Source organism: Pleurodeles waltl, chromosome 4_1 (genome assembly GCF_031143425.1).
Source record: "Pleurodeles waltl isolate 20211129_DDA chromosome 4_1, aPleWal1.hap1.20221129, whole genome shotgun sequence".
Classification (NCBI taxonomy): domain Eukaryota; kingdom Metazoa; phylum Chordata; class Amphibia; order Caudata; family Salamandridae; genus Pleurodeles; species Pleurodeles waltl.
The window spans coordinates 282,713,126-282,734,431 of NC_090442.1; the positions used below are offsets into that span (position 1 = coordinate 282,713,126).

Genomic DNA, 21,306 nt, shown 5'->3' on the forward strand with positions numbered 1-21,306 from the left:
GATTCAAGAAGGACCTGGCCTGGCATTTTAGGCTGGACTGCTCCCATGAGGAGCAGGGTCAAGACTGATTTGCATACCACTTGGTCCAAACTGAGGTGGCATGTTGGGCAAAAAATCATGGATTCGGGTGTGGTCCGAGCGATTGTCAGTGGTTGAGATTAATTCAAGCATTCCATCCATTATCTTGCTGTTTTTACATTTTGCCTGCCAGCAGTTCTACTTTTCAGGCCCATACACGCTTTCACTATGTATAGTATTGTGGCTCTTTAGGTGTGTCCCTAACTTCTGTTCTTATGCTATTGCTTGTAGTTCCCACCAAGCACGTACCTCTTCCTCATTACAGCACTATCCATCTACTAAGGTTATTTAAACAGTCCCAACCTTGGAGGGCTCTCGCCTCTTCGGTCCTGTGCTGCATCTGCCCCACTAGGTACACTCCAATCTCTTTTCGAGTCCGTGGTCCCTGACACAGACCCGTGTTTCCCACACTGCCAACTCCTGCATGAAGTCAATACCCCCGATTGTTTCTGCAGAGTCTTAAATCATACAATCAGTAGATATGTACAGCGCTTTTTGTCACCCTTGAGGGTATTCAGGAGCTGGCAGGGTCCAGTTGATTAGCCAAATTGCCAGGTTTTCAAGGACTTTCAGAAATCTGGAAGAGATGGGGAGGTCTGGAGATGAGAGGGTAGTTAATTTCATGTCTCCACTGCTGGAAAGGAGAAGGAGTGACCTCTGCATCTGCTACATAGGATGCAGAGGTTGAGGGTTAGAAAAAGGGAAGCAGAGCAGGGATGTCTAGTGGGCTGATGGAAGTTCAAGCAGTGGTTCAAGTAGGCGGACCTTACGTGTGCTGCTATTTTTACTGCCACCACGTGTCATAAGGCATTGGTGCGTCTAGCCTGCCTCACTGCTGAACCCCCAAGCATAGCAATCCAGCTTCCCCTGGTACATCAGCCCACATTACCACCTGGCCTTTGCACAGTTGTAAGGCAGGACAAAGATGAGAGTGAGGGTCTTCTCTTCAGCCTCCTGAAGCCTCCTGAACAAGTTGAACTGAGTTCTCCTCCACAGCAATAAATATATCCTTGCCATTGCTGTGGTTCACTTTCTACCAGTTTTCCAGTTGTACTGACTTCAGGTTATGCCCAAATGTTGGTGTGAGCTCAAACCTTCTTCAGCAGCCAGCCTTATAACATGTCCTAAATGCCTCCCTTGTGTACCTGCTGAGCTCATATAGGTGAAACTAATATAGGGCTTGGCATTAATTACTACAATACTGAACTCAAATAGGTTTCCTTCATTTCCAACTCACTGCACTCCAAATGTTGCTGCATGCCTTACTCAGTCTAAGATAAAGAGACTTCATTCCAAATGAGGCTTGATATTCCCTCCGTCAGAGCCCTGATCAAACCCAACATGCCTTAAGCAAATATCAAAGGCCCCAAACAGCCACATCTCTGTGATCTGCCAAGCAGCTCACCCTGGTTAACCACTATCATGACACTTGGCCTCTTCAATAACAACTCATTTCCTCTCCACACCCACTGTAACCCAAAGCTCATTGGCCACAGTAAACTCCTGCTTAAATCAAAATCTCTATAGGTTAAAAGCTTCGAAAATGAATTCAGAATGTTCATCTAAGAAATATTTACTGTAGAACAAAACAAGGATCTGATATATTTTCATGTATCAATGTGACGGACTCTTGTCTGATACACTTTGCAAATAAATAATGCACATTAGACAGGCGTGATGTCCACATTCTTGAGCTCATGGACATTGATTTGAGTAAATGATCACGAGTCAACAGTCGTTTAATCTACTTTTAAAACTAAACTGACAACTATGTTCTCATTTTAAATGTGAGATTTATTGGTGCTTGATTGGTAGGGCCAAAGTACATACTCAATATATCTTTCATGACTGTCTCATCTGCTATGTATGGAAATATCACTTGTTCCCTATCAAACCGTTTTATTTACTTGGAAGGGCTGGGCCCGGACACTGTGTCAGCTATGAGGGGGCACTGCATTTTCTGCTCTAGCCTACCTCATCCTTGCCTGTCTATGACAGGTGTTCACCATCAACTTAGTCAACCCAGGGGAAAGAGCAGGGATTGAACAATGGATGCCAAACACATATTGGCTCCTCCCCTGTACCTAAAGCAGCTGCTGCCAGTCTGTTCAGGCATTAATACCTCGATGTTTCAGGGCAAAATAAAAGATGTTGGTTACGTGTACCAAATTACTCTATTTTGTTTTTTTAAAGTACGGATGCAAAACTCGGTGGTAAGGTATTGGCGAATTGTCTTGGCAGATTAGTAACACTTCTCTCTGTTGAACAACACCAAAGTATCCCTAACAATAAAATGTTGAATCGTATTGATTTCTGCTACACAATGCTGGAACCAGCTTTCTTTGCTTGATGCACACAACACGTTTAACAAGGTAATGTTCCTAAACACATTTTCTTTTTAAATATGCTTTATTTTATACCACAAGCAATGAAAAAGAAATACGCATGCAACACAGCACACGCCAATAGGCCCAGAAAATCAATGAGTGCACAGCGATCTCCACAGTAACGTACACATAGCAGAGAGCCCCCAAATATAGCAGCAAATAAGGCATTATTTACAATTGTCAAACAGCCTCCGCTCAGTTTGTAAACATCAGTCAGGGTTCCTGTCTCGGGACACTGCCATACTGTTTTCCGGGGATCCCAGTCCATAATTCGCCATCCAACTTCCCCATACCTTATTAAACTTGGGTGACCTTTTCAGCCTCCTTATATTGGTCCATTCCTCTCCTCTATTCATGAATGGATGGTTCTTCTGGTGCCCCACATAACCTGGCCACGTCTCTCTTAGCCACCACCAGCCCCAGGGCACTAAAGAAGAGTTTGAGCCGCAGGGCGTCAACATCACTGTTGAGAGATCACACCAATATATGGACTGTGCTGCAAAGTTCTGAGTGTCCCAAATCAAAGACTGCACTTCCCCATCTATTTTGGTGAACACAGCCTGTGAAACCGGATAGTAGGTGTTCTGAAGCATATATAGCAGTTTAGGGAGCACGATCATCTGGAAAAGGGTTGCCTGTCCCATTAGGGAGAGGGGGAGCTCTCTCCACCGTTCAACATCTGCATGGAAATGAAATAGCACCCTCCCAAGATTATGAGAATAACAAAACTCCCTCTGTGGCATCACCTAGATCCTCAAATTCTTAAAACCATCTATGGCCACACCCAACCCCTGCGGAGTAAGGAAATGTCCAGCCGGCCCCGGAGGTCATGTAGCACTGATTTGTTCAAAATGACCTTTTAGCCTGAGTGTGCTTCATATTCCCCAAGGATCTGAAAGAGTTCTAGATCGTGGTTTCTGACTCAGTAATGTATAACAGGAGATCATTCATACAGAGTGACATTTTTGCTTCCACCTTGCCTGCGGCTGTTATACGGAAACCCTGGACACTGGAATATTTTCTAACCATGTAAGCAAGGGATTTGACCATTAGAGTGAATAAGAGCAGGGACAGGGAACAACATTGGTGAGCCCCTCTCTTGAGTGGGAACTCGGAGGACAACAGTCCGTTCACCCTAACCACTGGCACAGGGTCTCAGTACAGTACAGCCACGCACTTCCTGTAGTTTGGGCCAAATCTGAAACTGTGCAACGTCTGTTCAAGGAAGGGAGTACTGCCTCAAATGCTTTTTCTGCCTATAGGGAAAGGAAAATATGCGAGGCCTGACAATCCGGCACCATGGCCAGCCAGTTGTGCGTGCACCATATCTTATGGCTTTTTGTCCTTCCTGGCGTAAAACCCGATTGATCCCTGTACATCAAAGGTGTGATAACCTGAAGGAATCTTGTAGCTAGGATTGTGGCCAGGATTTTCACTTCAATGTTGAGCAGAAAGACTAGACTATTCAAGTTGCACCAGTTTTTGGATTACCCTCCTTAGGGTTCACTGTAATGATGGCTCTCTGGAGATCAGCAGGGAGCCCCCCCCTTACATCCTTGAATCAAGAGTAGTCCCAATAGACCGGCAAACCATTTATAAAACCCGCCTGGAATACCAGTTGGGCCTGGTGCCTTACCCTGTCTTAATTTTGTAATAGCAGCGTGCACCTCACTGAGTGTCAAGCCCCCCTCCATGGCCTCCCGGAACTCAGCGTCTAGCACCGGGATGGGGATGGCAGCAAGGTATTGGATGATACCATCCAAATCACAGAGAGGACGGGCTTTATAAAATAATTGGTAATAATGGACGAGCCCCTCAGCTATCTGTGCATCATTATCGAAGGTGTATCCTGTCTGGTTAGTGAGTGACCCAGCATGCCACCAGTTCCTTTTTACTCAGCCATGCCAGGAGCTTGCCTACCTTGTCTCCCATCTCATAGAGGTGGTGTAACGTGGCTAGAATTAATTTTATGGCCTTTCCTGTGCCAGTTCCCGATACTCCATCTGCTTAGTTGCGACCTGTCAGAGAATGAAGGGGTCAATGTCCCTACAGCCGTAAAATCTGGGTCTCTAGATCTTTAGGTTCAGTCACTTCCCTCTTCTTTTTTCGTGCTATCAGATTTTGAGCCCTATCCTGAAGCAAGGCCTTATAGGCCATCCTCTCTGCATTTTAAACAATTTATAGAAATAATCGACAACATAGTATGCCATAATCTCCATTATATGAATTTAGGCAGGAGGAGAACCAATCCACATTTTTAGTCTGACAATGCATTTCAATCACTGTTTTCATGCCAATCCAAATACACCAATGCAATCTGTATTTAGAATTGCAGAACATTTTGGTTTACGTGCAGAACACAAATGAAACATTCATAAAACACAAATCCATACTATCAATCCCTCTGGCTATATATATTTTTAATTGCAATGTCATGTAATGGTCGGTAAATTAACAGGTGAGATTCACAAAGGCTTGGTGATGAATGCAGCAATACTGCTTAATTAAATGATCACATCTAAATGTAGGGTTGAAGTTTGTTTTTTGCTCATTGGACGTACCCCTTTAAATCTATGCCTTCTTATGTCAAACAGAGCTTTTAAAATTAACAACAATGTCTTTATTGGAAATCCTATTTTTATCTTCTAGAACTCTAGAACTCTATTGGATAAAACTATCTGGGTACATAGTACAATGGTCTCGCCTCTTTCAAATTACTAACATTTAGATACAAAATCAAAAATCAGAAACTAAAAGGATATCAGAATTTGTAACTGATTTTACTCTAAATAATGTCAATGTTATCTACTTGTAGGATAGCAGAACCCAACACTTTTCCCCTCGCGAGCAACAACGGGTTAATACCTGGTACAATAATTCCATTTATTTTGGATAATGATACAAAGTTAATTCAACGATCGGCTTTCTTTAAAAGGGTTTCCAGGAACTGGATGGACGTTTTCGGATCAGATTTCAATTTTTCTGAACAATTATTAGTATCTAAGGCACTAGATAATGTTAAAAATACAGGGAGTGCAGAATTATTAGGCAAGTTGTATTTTTGAGGATTAATTTTATTATTGAACAACAACCATGTTCTCAATGAACCCAAAAAACTCATTAATAACAAAGCTGAATATTTTTGGAAGTAGTTTTTAGTTTGTTTTTAGTTTTAGCTATGTTAGGGGGATATCTGTGTGTGCAGGTGACTATTACTGTGCATAATTATTAGGCAACTTAACAAAAAAAAAAATATACCCATTTCAATTATTTATTATTACCAGTGAAACTAATATAACATCTCAACATTCACAAATATACATTTCTGACATTCAAAAACAAAACAAAAACAAATCAGTGACCAATATAGCCACCTTTCTTTGCAAGGGCACTCAAAAGCCTGCCATCCATGGATTCTGTCAGTGTTTTGATCTGTTCACCATCAACATTGCGTGCAGCAGCAACCACAGCCTCCCAGACACTGTTCAGAGAGGTGTACTGTTTTCCCTCCTTGTAAATCTCACATTTGATGATGGACCACAGGTTCTCAATGGGGTTCAGATCAGGTGAACAAGGAGGCCATGTCATTAGATTTCCTTCTTTTATACCCTTTCTTGCCAGCCACGCTGTGGAGTACTTGGACGCGTGTGATGGAGCATTGTCCTGCATGAAAACCATGTTTTTCTTGAAGGATGCAGACTTCTTCCTGTACCACTGCTTGAAGAAGGTGTCTTCCAGGAACTGGCAGTAGGACTGGGAGTTGAGCTTGACTCCATCCTCAACCCGAAAAGGCCCCACAAGCTCATCTTTGATGATACCAGCCCAAACCAGTACTCCACCTCCACCTTGCTGGCGTCTGAGTCGGACTGGAGCTCTCTGCCCTTTACCAATCCAGCCACGGGCCCATCCATCTGGCCCATCAAGACTCACTCTCATTTCATCAGTCCATAAAACCTTAGAAAAATCAGTCTTGAGATATTTCTTGGCCCAGTCTTGACGTTTCAGCTTGTGTGTCTTGTTCAGTGGTGGTCGTCTTTCAGCCTTTCTTACCTTGGCCATGTCTCTGAGTATTGCACACCTTGTGCTTTTGGGCACTCCAGTGATGTTGCAGCTCTGAAATATGGCCAAACTGGTGGCAAGTGGCATCGTGGCAGCTGCACGCTTGACTTTTCTCAGTTCATGGGCAGTTATTTTGCGCCTTGGTTTTTCCACACGCTTCTTGCGACCCTGTTGACTATTTTGAATGAAACGCTTGATTGTTCGATGATCACGCTTCAGAAGCTTTGCAATTTTAAGAGTGCTGCATCCCTCTGCAAGATATCTCACTATTTTTGACTTTTCTGAGCCTGTCAAGTCCTTCTTTTGACCCATTTTGCCAAAGGAAAGGAAGTTGCCTAATAATTATGCACACCTGATATAGGGTGTTGATGTCATTAGACCACACCCCTTCTCATTACAGAGATGCACATCACCTAATATGCTTAATTGGTAGTAGGCTTTCGAGCCTATACAGCTTGGAGTAAGACAACATGCATAAAGAGGATGATGTGGTCAAAATACTCATTTGCCTAATAATTCTGCACTCCCTGTAGTTTACATTTCAAATATATTCAAAAGAAGCTAGTCGTCCAACTATATTGGTTTGAATGAAAAGGTTGTGTCTCTTTTGTATACGTATGGTTCCTAGGTTATATGGTCTCAAATTGCAACAACAATTTAATAATGGGTAGCAGTGTCTCACAAGGCTGATTTCTGAATTAGTCATTAGATGAAATCTGCCCGGGTTGGCAATACTAGTGTGATTCCATTAGTGTCATTCTCTTCTGGGAGTGGAATATTGTCATCAATGTTTGCTCTATCACGGATATAGGATTGTCAAAAAGTTGAACTTCACCCAATGGAAGTTGAAAGCCACTCCCTCAGTAGAATATTGGATTGGAGATCTTGCTTGTAGTCTTGTGATTCTTTTTGTACTGGGGGCACTATGCACTTATGTATTTGTTTTTTTTATGGTAGTTGACTGTAATTGAGTAAAAACATGTACATTGATGTACATTAGAAATGCATTTCTTCTTGAAGTACCTTGATCGCTCTGTGTGTGAATTTCTCATTCTGCATTAAACGTGTGTGGCTATTTAGCCTTTTCAAGTTTTTTTAGCTGACCAGATGATACCTATGAGTGCAATTGTCTTTCTTTAATGAGTTTACCCTGACCTCATGGGTTAATGGGTTAATCTTGTTGCCTTGTAAGATTACATGAGGGGCTTGAGGCACATGGATAGAAGCGGAGGACGCAAGTATCCTGGATACTTAGACTGACAAAGCAAAGCTTCAGAACATAGACAGATAGTGAGGTGATTTGGACCTATAGATTCACAGCTAGAAGAGCATGGGGCACATGAACATGCAGTGGGGGGTCATAGTGAATATAGAAAGACAACTTTACATGTCAATGTATTCAGTATTGTGGCAGGTATCTATTTAATATGAGGTCATTTCTGCAACGTGTATGTGTAACTTTCCCCATGCTGTCATAAGGATTTCCCTCTTCTTTCTTCTTTTTCTTCTACTAAGTTTGTTTTCAAAAGCCCTGAACTGTAGAGACAGTCTAGATCTATCAAGCACCATAGGATGTCCTCAGCTTCACAGCAATCGAGAGGTTGACTCCAGGGAGGATTTGTTGATTACACATATTTCTCTTTATGCAATGAAATGAAACGGATTGTGAAAATGTAACATGATTATTAGATCTCAGTGGAGGAAATATTTCTCAAACCTCCAGAATCGAACTCCTTGTAAAGTAGGTTGAAAATCTTGAACAAAGCTACATAAACACTGATAAGGCTTGGTAAGCAGCGGCAGACATAGCAGAATTATATTTCATTGAAGCAGAATCAATCATTTTGTATATTTGAATCTGCTGAATGAAGTTCTATCCTCTGTCAACAAGATCACTTGCTCTGAAATTATCCTCCTTCACAACCGGAGAGAATTCTGAATCAGCCCTTATAGAGAGTAGGGCTGCAGCATTCACCTATGCAGTGCAGCCTTCTCAAAAGCCTTACGTTCTGTCATGATGGCCACCTTTGTCGCATCACGTATGAGCAGTGAGAGGTTTTCAGATACTGAGCTTGGAAAACAGTCTTCTCTCTACTGGTACAAGCCATAGTTATCTCGAGTCAACTGTGGTAATGCCACCCTAAGAGGAGTGCCCAAATCCACACCCTTTCCTCACACTACTATCCTACGTTCTCCATCTCAAGTTGTTGGACTTTTTTGCTTATGCAGGGTCATCCCCAATTGTTTTGCCTCCTGCCTCCTATTTTTCCTGACCTGTTGCTGTTGGCTTTAGGACTCTGAGCACTTTACCACTGCTAACCAGTGCTAAAGTGCATATGCTCTCTGTGTAACTTGTATGGTTAATTGGTTTATCCATGATTGGCATATTTGATTTACTAGTAAGTCCCTAGTAAAGTACACTAGAAGTGCCCAGGGCCTGTTAACCAAATGCTACTAGTGGGCCTGCAGCACTGGTTGTGCCACTGACATAAGTAGCTCTGTAATCATGTCTCAGATCTGCCACTGCAGTGTCTGTGAGTGCGGTTTTAACTGTAAATTCGACTTGGCAGGTGTACCCACTTGCCAGGCCTAAACCTTCCCTTTTCTTACATGTAAGACACCCCTAAGGTAGGCCCTAGGTAGCCCCAAGGGCAGGGTGCAGTATATGGTTAAGGTAGGGCACATAGTAATGTGTTTTATATGTCCTGACAGTGAAATACCGCTAAATTCGTTTTTCACTGTTGCAAGGCCTGTCCCTCTCATAAGTTAACATTGGGGCTACCTTTAAATATGATTAAAGTGTAGATTCCATTTGGGAGCAGATAGACATAGAGTTTGGGGTCTCTGAGCTCACAATTTAAAAATACATCTTTTAGCAAAGTTGATTTTAAGATTGTATGTTTAAAAATTCCACTTTTAGAAAGTAGGCATTTTCTTGCTTGAACCATTTCTGTGACTCTGCTCTGCCTGTTTGTGGATTCTCTGTCTGGGTTAGTTTGACAATTGGGCTGGTTGCACCTCTCACTAGACAGTGACACAAAGGGAGCTGGGGTGTAGTCTGCATTTCCTGGTGAGCCATCTGTGCTAGGAGGGAGGGGAGGAGTGGTCACTCACACCTGAAAGGGCTGTGCCTGCCCTCACACAATGCAGTCTCCAACCCCCTGGTGTGTGTCTGGGGCCTGGCCTGGGCAAGGCAGGATTTCACAAACAAGAGAGACTTTGCTTTGAAGTAAGCCTACTTCAAAGGGCAAAATGGGTATAAGAACCAAAACCACAGACATGAGAACACTTCTGGAAACTAAGAGGAACCTCTGCCTGGAGATGAGCTGAAGAGCTGAGGAAAAAGAGCTGCCCTGCCTGTGACTGTGCTTTGTGGAGCTATCCTGCAGTTGCTGCTTCTGCTAGAGTAAGAGGGCAAAGACTGGAATTTGTGTGCCTTCCATCTTGCGAAGATCTCCAATGGCTTGATTTAGAGCTTGCCTCCTGTTGTTTGAAGTCTCAGGGACAGCAAAGACTTCTCTCTGCCAGCACCTGGAGTCTCTGGAGAGACTCCTACTCTGCCCTGTGGTGCCCATCCAGTTCCGGGGACCCTGAAAGGAGAAGCAGGCAGCCTAAGAGGAAGAAATCCACGCACAGAACGCCGTGCGGGGAAAAGATCATCACGACTCCGATCTGCGGCTGAAAAATCGACGCGCTGCTGGCTTCGCAGTTGAAAATCGATGCTCGCCTTCAACGGAACCGAAGAATCGACGCACGGAGCTGGAGAAACGACGTGCAGCATTGCTGATGGAGGCTGGTGAGATCGCAACCTGCACTGCGTGGTTTTGGGATCATCGTGCGGCTGGATTTCCGACGCAAGTACCACTGGGCGTGTAAAAACAACGCAAGGCCTGCCCGGACCTGAGAGTGCTGACCGGATTGACGCATCGTTCTCCTGCAGAGAGAAGAAATAACGTGCCCCGACCCGACAAAAGGAGAAACGACGCAAGGTCCTGCTCATGAGTGGAATCGCCGCATCAAAAGCCATTTTTGACGCAAACTCACCCGTGCGGGGTTATTTTAAATGCACCCAAGGTACATTTTCACGCTAACAGTGTTAGTGTGTGTTTAAAACTACATGAAGACTCTTTTTGCTTTTTAATTGATAACTTGACTTGTGTACTGTGAATTTTTGTCGTTTTGGTCTTGTTTTGTTTGGATAAATATTCTCTATTTTTCTAAACCTGTGTTGTGTTATTTTGTAGTGTTTTCATTATGTTACTGTGTGTGTTGGTACAAATACTTTACACCTAGCACTCTGAAGTTAAGCCTACTGCTTGAAACAAGGTACCAAGGGGGCAAGCAGGGGTTAGCTGAGGGTGATTCTCTTTTACCCTGACTAGAGTGAGGGTCCTTGCTTGGACAGGTGGTAACCTGACTGCCAACCAAAGACCCCATTTCTAACACAATTCATGTCTGGAAAGAAATTCTACCTCATCACTCCTCTTCTGAAAGAGATAAACTACTTTCAACCACAGGACAGAAACAAAGTCAAAGAGTCCTGTCTATCAAACAAAGTAATTCATTATACCAAGCCAGATTATCTAAACTCCACCTTGTACTATCCAGTAAAAACAAGCAACCAGAAGCAAAGACATTTTCCAACTTAAATATGTAAGGCTAGAAACAGATTTCTTCAGCTTCCACACCTTTTCCTGAGCAGCCCCAGTTATCTGCCGAATTAGATGTCAGGATGATCTGACGACATTTCACACAAACTGGAAACATTTTTTCAAAAACATTATGAATTAGAAACCAACCATGACCCATGTCCTCTACCCTATGCTATCCTTTCTGTTATGTTAATATGACATGAGACATTCCAACTACACAGTTATGTTTAATGTTAATGTACAATGAAGTTAGTGTGGGTTGAGATAGAGTCCGACTCCCCAGTTGTGCTCGAATATAAAGTCTGCTAACACCACATGGTGGAGCACACCCTAGAACAAAGCAAAGTAAACTAAATAAAAAAGGGCTCAGATCTTACAGGACTATATGGGGGCAGCAAACTGTCCTGGTCTAGGTGCTGCACCACCTCTGCCGCCTGCAACCACTTCACATATTTCAAACTGAATGGACGGGAACCAGTTTCACCCTTTGCCTCATCGTCTGGGAAATTGGCTTCCTCTTGAAAAGACAACAACTGGACCAGGACTAGAAGTACTAACAGCACAGGCAGGGGTTGCATATGTGGTGATGAGAGAAATGAAGAAGGAGGAGGAGAGATAATTATCAAACCTGCTGCCTCCATCAGCTATGTCAGATTATTCCTAGGAAACCACACAACGCCCCCATCCGAGAGGAAGACTAATGTCCACATCCACTTCCGACATGCTCCCCTGTGATGTGTGGGTGACTTGCATAAGCTCATGAGGCTAGTGGGTCCATTTATAAAAGTACAATGTGCCTCACCTCCAAAACATGACCTTAAATGGTTTATGATCCTTCTTGGGATTGGGGTGGCGAACCTGAGGGTTCAGCTCATGAAAGGGTCTACACTCTGCATGACACTTAACTACCAAAAAGAGGCTGCCCTGTGTCCCATCCCCACTGAGCAGCAGGGAGGAGGCAGCAGACTTCAAACCACAGAGGACAAGGTGGGCAGCAAATCCTCTCCCAAAGATGCAGAGGAAAGGGGGGAATGGATCACTGTATCTTAGCAAGCCCGGGGTACTATATATGGTCCTGCACACAAAGCACCATCTTTTGTCAACAACAGCAAGATGAATAAACATAAAACATTAATCTTATGAATGATATACTCAAAATGGTATGTTTACTTTGAGAATTCAATGTAATTGTTTTGTTTTCTTTTTTGTACCGATCGCGATTACATGCATCCAAAAAATCTTATTAATTAGAACTTACAGCAGGACTGGCTCACCTTTTTTTGGACACAAGCTTTGGTATGCCGGTTCTCCCTTCTCATTCACTTCTACTTTCTTCCACCTGTTGGGGTACTTCCTGTCCATCTTTACCACCACTCTGGGGCCCTGTTTCTTGAGGAACAGAGAGCTGTCAGCCACTTCCAGTAGACCATCACTGTCGTGGCAGGCCCATCTGGGTGCTTGGGAGCAGTTGGTAAAGATGGCGGGGCGCGAGTGCTTGGCAGAGGAGTTGGAGATGCCCAGGCACTGAGCTGACTTCACGTGGAGCAGTTTCTCATCCTCTGTCCACATCCACTGCTGGTTCTGGCTGGTCACGTTGCATATGCCCACGCTCACTACCACCTTACTTCCAAGGATGCACTGCTGTTTCTGGACGTGGACGATTAGAAATCCCTCTGAAAGATGTAAACCGACACAAATCAAAATAATCCCATGTCCCCTCTCTTAAAAACACCCAAACTCTACTCCAAATTGTTACCAGGCAAGTTCTCTTTCTGATACAAACAGCAGATTCCAGGGGGGGGTGACTACAAGCAGGCCAACTACGGTGCTAGAGTGTATGCATAAACCTGTTTTTTGGGGAATAAATGTGGATTTTTGATGCTTACAGCACCAAAATCTGTATTCTTGGCAAGTACCTGGCCATTCCCTTTTGTTAAAGTCTGGAAGCTATGACCTGTCGAAATTTAATGAAGGATGAGAATTTTATTGCACAGGTAAATACAGGGTGCTTAAACATGGCAGTAGTCATTACAGTTGTTTGTCCAGGTATCACGATGTTCGGGGGACACTTGTAATCAGGCAACTTTTCTTAATTTCCGAAAAAGGGTAAGTTATGTACCCCACTTACTAGCTAACATTTTTTAAAAGCCAAAGGGGTTATTAATGAACTGATATACATATTTGGTGCAAGAACAGTGTTCTGTTTTGGTGTAGTTAATATATCTGGATATATTATTTGGCTTTTAAAACAAATCTAAATAGAAGATGAGGTAGGTGTGTGGCTGTCTCCTTATGATAAATTGGAAGAATGTGTGGTGAATTTGATGCAGGTGTGCGTTAGCTGACTGTGGGTTGCTTTACTGTAATTCGAGGGAGATGATTGCGTGTGCTCAAACAGGAGAACAAATGAAGGATTCATGATGCATGAAGATTCTAGAGAGTAGAAGCATGCCAGTCTGTAAAGGGAAGCTCTGTGGGTCTTTGTTATGATGCTGAAGGCAAGAGGAAAATCATCACCCTTGGGGGAAGACCTTCATTATGGAAGGAGCCCTTCGTACGTTGGAAGGGACACTCATGGACACATGCCCAGGTGTGAACAACCAGCAAGCAGATCTCTGGAGCTATTCTGCTTCCTGTTTTTCCTCATGAGACAGAAGGCAGAAGACTCAGTAGGTGGACAAAATTCGGAGGGACTTATCTGTAGGCAGTAAATTGGAAACACTAATATGGCTGCAAACCCTTGTAGTAAGAAGAGGGAGGTAGGACCCAAGCACCCCATGCTTGGGTGCTCTTCATAACCTCCAGTTGAGAACATGCTCAGTTCCCTCGCACTATTGTGCCATTAAGGGAGTTAGAAACAGAATCTTCCACCGGTTCAGGAATCTCCAGCATTCTGATGCAGTATATTTCTGATGTGGCGTGGGATTTTGTCTGAATGGCCTAATGTACATTGAAGGTATGAGAGCCACCGCCCTTGCCAAAGAGTGGAGTGAAGCTTGGCAGTCAATGGGAGCACAGTTGCAAACTAGCACAAATGGAGCCAGTTGGTGTGGCCAGTCTGCCCCCTCCCATGACACATAATCACATGAAGGCAGATCACTAGAGAAGATCTGTACCTAGCAGTTTTTTAGATATTTGTGTAACCACATGAAGGAGATGGAGTGGCACAGAGAAAGACCTTGCAAGAGACAGGAGGAATATCCTTGTGAAGTCAGTCAAGAAACATCATGCTGCCTGTATGTGGTGAGTGCCGTCTTATGGGGAAAAGCATGTTTCCAGGATTTACATGATCCAGCTCTAGGTGGCACTGCTTGATTTCATGAAAACCAGATGGAGTTACAATATACCAGCTCCCACTGGTTTGAGGGCATCTAAGATATCAATATTAGAGGAGAATAAAGGTTAGCAATCACTCGCATAATGTAGTCCTATGAAACGTTTTCAGATTAATTTGCATTAGAAACATCTCAAAAGAGTTAAACACTAAATTTCCAGCAATGCTGTCACCTACAAGGGAAGTGGGATGTAGATCTAAGACCATAGATTACCCTGCAACCGGGGGCCTATGAAGAGGTATTGAATTGGGCAGGGTCAAAACCTGATACACCATACAAACAGCTCAGAACTGTTTTGCCAATGTGGACAGCCAACATGTCACCCCCACTTACACATTGTGAGGTACCAACACTTGTGCATAGAAGCGGACAAAATATGGAGCAATTCAAATTTATTTTAATATGTGGTGATAAATTTCCCATATACACTGGAGTGGTTTGAGAGGAAATTAAGTGATCCAGCACTTGTCCGGTCTTCTTGGTTAATAATCTTCAGTAAAGGTGTGCTGTTCTGTAAGTCCAACAACATTTCACTGGTGTCAATAAGAATTGTGAAGGTCAGACAGTGGGGACATCTACTCTACTGCCTAGCCCCTGGCAGTTAGAGAGTGTAAAAAAAATTCCAGCAAAGAACCCCATTTGAGGGGCCCACCGGGCATTACAGTGCCCACCCAGCGAGTTGCAATGGTGAAGCATTACACTTTGGTGAATGAGGGCCAGTGCATTCTATAAAGGATGCCCCCTCCATCTGACTGTCATGATTCTTAATAACACCAGTGAAGTGTTGATGGACTAATGGAAAAGCACACCTTTATTATGTGATGAATTTCCAACATGAAGACAGAGCTTGAATGATGAGTCAGTATATGTGGACCATCTCAGAGCGCCACCACCACAGTGGATACTTCTCTGCGATCACCTAAATAGCTCGTAATCTGTCCTGAAAATACATCCACCAAGCTCAGACCAAAACCACAAATACTGGACTGTGTAACATCTGCACCAGACCACTGACACCAGCTTCTTAAGGGATTCTCAGGATGCTGGTGCGTACCGAGTACCTGATCCAGCTGCATCCCTGGTCTTGGAATTAAACCACATTAGTTGCATATCTGATCATGGGACACATGAGAGGAGTGAATACTATATATATGGCCAAACTGGTACTTTGGACCACTTTTTGTAACCGAAACATTCTTGCTTTCAAAGACACTATTCCTGATTCTCTGGCATTTTACTCTCTGGTTCCTTTACCCGCTTATGTTTACACTTCACTGGCCAGCCTTGCCAATCCTTTTACCCAAGTTAACGGCCATTGGGGCCAGTTGTGCTTGAAGAGCATCTTGTTGTGTGTCCCCCTCTGTAGGCCATGAATGAAACAACAAAGGAGCATTGGGAAAGCCAATAGGTCTGATCTTGGCTAGCAACCTTTTGCAGCATTTTGACTTTATCACCATTTGTTTTATTTTGTTGTGGTTTTTAGAAAACTACATTGCTGGGGAAGCTGCCTTGTGAGCCTTAGAGAATGGCTGAAAGCAAAAATATTTGACTGGAAAAACCACACATTGCCGTTGTAATCCCTGGCACTGAAAGGAACTACTTTGTTTACAAATGTGCTCTTTGTCAAAGGGTAGAATGTTGGCATTCACAGTGAAGTTAGCTAATGGCTAGAGTAGGCTGGCCCAGTACCCCACGCTTTAAACTGTAATGTGTGGAAAAATGTGAATGACACAATAATAGCTCAATGAGTGAAGAGGGCTGGCTGAAAGCCCCTGTAAGTATTTTATGCATATAAACAAACTAAAAGGTCTTGGCTAATGTCACACCTAAAATGATAAAAGAGTTGTGCTTACTCCTTTCATTTCCTTTCCAGGAAATGTGATAATTTGACATTTGTCTACTTCTGTTGGTCATGAAACTTAGATGCCAGAAAGGCTGAGGTGATTGTTCTATGTAGATGATGGTGGCACATTGCAGGCTTCTGAGTTTGTAGTAATGTTAGGATGCGAGATAGTGACTGGTGGGCATTTTAGGTTAGGCCACTGGTTCCCAACCTGTGGTCCGGGGACCCCTAGGGGTCTGCGAAGCCTCACAGGTGGTCCGTGACTGCTTATAAAATTAACTAATATTAACAGATTAATAAAGTGTGTGGCTACATGTACAATTGAAATTTTAAAACATACTGCAAATGTCAAGAAATTTGAAATTAGAGTCTAAAAATTAAATTAGTATCCTCAGATTGATTTGTGGGAGCAGTGCAGGTGCATCAGACAGAATATAGTATGGATGATGTGTGTCTTTAATTGAATTTATAAAAGCTTCAACCCTCCTATTAAAATTACATCTTTTATTTATTTATATTTGTTTGCAAATTAAATAAAATGTCTCATTTGTGTATGTTTGATGAATGTTTTTTGTGTATTGTTTTGCATTTCAAATCATCAACAGTCTTTAGTCCAGGGTCCCTGGCTTCCAGTAATGACTCAATGGGGGGTCCCCGCATTTCAATAATGATTCAGTGGGGGTCCCTGAGTTCCAGCAATGATAAAGTGGGGGGTCCACAGAAGTCAAAAGGTTGGGAACCACTGGATTAGGCTATTATTATTGGCATTCTGAGGCTGGTATAGCAATGTAGTGTTTTCACCAGTCTGGCTGCGACTTTCCAAATCGTTCAAATGTTTCCATTATTGAGCACAGTTAGGCAGTTAACTGTCTTAGGATCGCTGTGGCACCCTACTTCCCGTTGGATTGGAAGGTTCATGGTAACAAATTTAGGGTTCCTGTTAGTTGGTTCTTGTGCCCAACAGACTGTGTGGGGAAGAGCTTTGGAGCTGCGGTGGAGTTCTTGTCTGGTGTATAGATGCGTGACTCTCCTGCCACATATCCCCACAGAGTGTGGGAGAGTGTGTGGGTAGTACGCAGCAGGTGCAATGCTTCTGCATGTCCCTCAGCAGCAACTGCTAGTAAGCTCAAGAGGAGATATTTTTGTGTCTGGGCTGAGTCCAAAATGATTGACTTTTAAAGGGCATTCTGTAGTTGATATGCATGAATTTCCCAGAAAAATCCAGAGCACTCTGAGCACAGCTGTAAGCTAAAAGGTGGGCTGTTCTTGCAGGTTCTTGGCTCTGCTGCCACGACACTGTGGAAGGCAGTGGCATAACACAAAGTATGCCCTTCCCCTGCTGAATGTGGAGGGAGGCACTAAGACCCTCAAAACTCACAATAATTCGTAGGCCTTGGGCTCAATGGGGGTCTTCTGAAGAGTGCCCAAACTTTACCCTCGCAACCCTGGGGCTGCACTTGCCTGCAATACACCCATGGATGAAGGGGCTCTTTCTGGAGCAGTGGCGGCAGGTAATTTGAAGAGGGAGGAGGGCAGGCAGGACAAAGAGGCACACGTGCACTCATCCTGATTCATTCACACACACATCCATTCACAACATTCAATATCAAATATTCAACATATATGCAAGGACTCACCAAGCATTCATTAAAAAAAAAAGACACACACACACACTTACCTTCAGCTCTGCCTCAGAGGTCCCAGGAGGGTTGGGACTGCTGCCTATTTTCACAACCTAAGGTCAGCCAGTGAGGGAAGGCAGCAGTCGCAACGTGTCACAGAGTGGGATGGGGTCAGTGACACTGCTGACTTCACCCCACTCTGTGACAAGGTGTCACTGATTGACATTCGGCCCTGGGTGCTTCAGGGCTTAAAACTGAAGCACCCAGGTCTGAAGCAATCAGTGACGTTCCCTCTCATCATGAGGGGGAGGGCCTCGAGGCACCTTTGCTAAGCTGAAGAGGTCATGCCCACAGGGCTGTGACTTCATCAGCCCAGCAAAGTTCAGCTCAGGCAGCCGGGAGCCTGTGCAAATAGTGGATGTCTATTTCCCGGCTGCCTGACCTGAAAAGGACCTTTGCTCAGCCTGACAGACACTCTTCTTGAGGGTCAAAAGGTGGAGGAGGGGCATGGCCCCTCAGCCCCAAAGGACAGGCCACTGCTGTTCTGGAGTATGGATGGACTCTCTTTGGCTCAAAGACAGAAAAGTCTGTCATAAGGCCCATCTGATCAAAGTGGTAAGCACATATCGCGAGGCCGTGATGATCTCACTCTGCCTTCACAAAATGCAACATGAACGAGACCTAAAGTGAAGTTGGAGAAACCATGACCCATTCACATCTCTGAAGGCTGTCAAAAGACAGCGAACTGTGTAATATCACTGGGGCCACCAACCTGGTCAGCGAGACAGGGTGGGTAGGAGCTCAGCACTCCAGGCTTAGGAGTGTATCCTTACAAAAGACCTAGCCGTCAGCACATACTAGTTTCCTGGCATGAGGCTCAAAGTGGAACTTGACAACACATGTAGGTGACAGGTGTCATGAGCCCTCACACCAATTCACAGATTGTGTGGTGCCTCCTTGTTGCCCAGCCCACAGCAGATGTGGGACACTTCTCCACTCCAGAGAAGATTAATAAGATCTACCAACATACCCCATCATCATGCAAAAGGTGATTGGCCAGGACCAGAATGATGAGTGTGGGTGCCTGCTCTATCTGTTTGCAGAGTAAATGAAAGGTGCTGAAGTGTTGATACCAATAGGTCTGAAAGTGTCAAAAGATGGGGCGAATTAGGCCTTGTTGCTTCAGGGACTTCAACACCGTCATAGTATTACTGATTTAGTCATATACGTGTTTATAACCGCATTAGGATTACAAATTGTAGAGGAAACTGCTGTCCCTCATGAAATCTGATGTGGAATTATCATTGTGATTTCTCCACACACTGATTTAAGGCCTAAATCTGGCACTCAGGATGGATGGTACACACATTTATAGTTTCTGCATGCTGGTAGCCAGGTGGAACCAAATATGTATTATATGATGACTACATCATAGAATGTTTGAAGGCGCTGAATATACTTCACGCACTGGAGCAGCATGGGAGCCTGCTCCTGTCCAAGTCAGTGCTAATCCAAAAATGCCACTCTAATAGGTGTGAGAAGCAGGGAATCGAGGACTATTTAAAGACAACTGCATAGTGTTTGCATGTCCTACTCCGGAGTGACACACTCAACCGGTTCTAGCTTTTTGTGCCTACTTCCACATTTATAATGTGAAAAGTGAAACTAGAAGCCCCAAATTGCAACAGATATAGGCTGAAAAGCCAAGACTATGTGAAGATCTCACGGCACACATAGCACCACCTGGTATTTATGTAATATATAGGTATCATTATATTCGGTGCAATGGAGTTCGGTTTGTGTGCTACACAATATATATGACTGTGGACCGTGTAGTTGTATTTCAGTGTTGATTATAGTTTGGAGATGATTACGACCATGAAAACAAAATGGCGTCTCTGTTGTTTTTTTTCTTTCCTCATTTCAATGGATCGGAAATGGATTGTGCCACCATCAGGGGAACCATGTTGTGATTTGGAAGACTTCGTTTCGGTCAGGAAAAACCATCATTCAACTTTAGAAGTTCACACTAGCTTAGTGGGGAAGAAAACTGTCATATAACTCACAGCTACAGCAAAAAAGCATGTTAGTCTTACAAATCACTGGCCAATTGGAAAGAGGTATTTTTGTCGCCAGTGTGCTCATAGCTGCCAAGTTTCCTAAGTTCACAAGTGGTTAGGTAGGCCAGCCTCAGGTTTTCTAAAAATCTGGGACTTGTAGCCCTCCATCACCCAGCATCAAATCAGTACTACATACATGTCCCAGAATTGTAAGCAAAAAACGGGACCAGACAGACTAGTCATGCATGAACACAGGAAACTTGGCCGCTAGTATGATGATCCGTTTAAAACCCCAACATTGCTTCGATGCAATTTGGCGCCTTCACTTTGTTCAGACATATCGAGGTAAAAGAAGGACGAACACGATGACGTCAGCAGTGACATAATACTGTATGAACTTCGACTCCAGCTGATTTGCACTTGCCAGTGATGCGTTAGAATCATGGATGCTGAAGGCGTACAAGAGACAATTTAAAGAAAACATTTTTTAAAAAGGCCTAGCTACGCAAGACGTATCTGCTCCTGCAACGCTGTTCTCACGCGGTCACGTATCAGGTATACCGACATATTCGGCCAGTCTTGGCTTTTTTAACCGAAAATACGTAGCTTGATAGGACTTGTTGTTTCACTTTCTTTATAGTATCTGTGGGCTCAAAAACCACAAGCCAAGCCAGAATAAAAGTGTTCAACATAACGCGAGGCCCTTACGTATCGTGCTGAAGCAACCTGAACACTGGACTGTCAAGTGGCACATTTCAGTGTGACACCTTCAACCGGTTTTAGATAACAGTATTCTGCATTCCGGAGATTTAATTTTCTCATTAGGCCTACAATCCCACACCGATGGAGGCTAAGAAGCCGAGACTGTCATGTGGCAGCTGTAAACGTCGGTGAAAGTGTGACTATGAATAAGGATGCCCTAATCTTTATCACCCTTAAGATGTACTGGTAGCTAGCATAACGGCTGGGCCCGCGTGTAAACATTCATTTTATAAAACAGCGGGTCCAGTTCGTCTTTAGTGGCTGTTAGGTAACTGAATATAGGGCCATATTTATACTCCGTTTGCGCCGAAATTGCGTCGTTTTTTTTGACGCAATTTCGACGCAAAACTAACGCCAACTAACGCCATATTTATACTATGGCGTTAGAGGCGAATAGCGCCAAAGTTCCCGGAATGTGCGTCATTTTTTAGCGTGAACCCCTTCCTTGCGTTAATGATATGCAAGGGAGGCGTTCCCGTCTAAAAAATGACTCCCAGGCCTTTACGTG

General features: G+C 43.8%; 1 protein-coding gene across 2 annotated transcripts in view; it reads right to left on the reverse strand.

Annotated features, from left to right (window-relative positions):
- The window catches only part of PTPRB (protein tyrosine phosphatase receptor type B), a 335,571-nt gene that overhangs the window by 312,623 nt on the left and 1,642 nt on the right, over positions 1–21,306 (reverse strand). For both annotated transcript variants that reach the window (XM_069228335.1, XM_069228337.1), the window contains exon 2: positions 12,451–12,849. In XM_069228335.1, the coding sequence (XP_069084436.1) occupies positions 12,451–12,849 (399 nt within the window). The remainder of the gene's footprint in view (positions 1–12,450; positions 12,850–21,306) is intronic.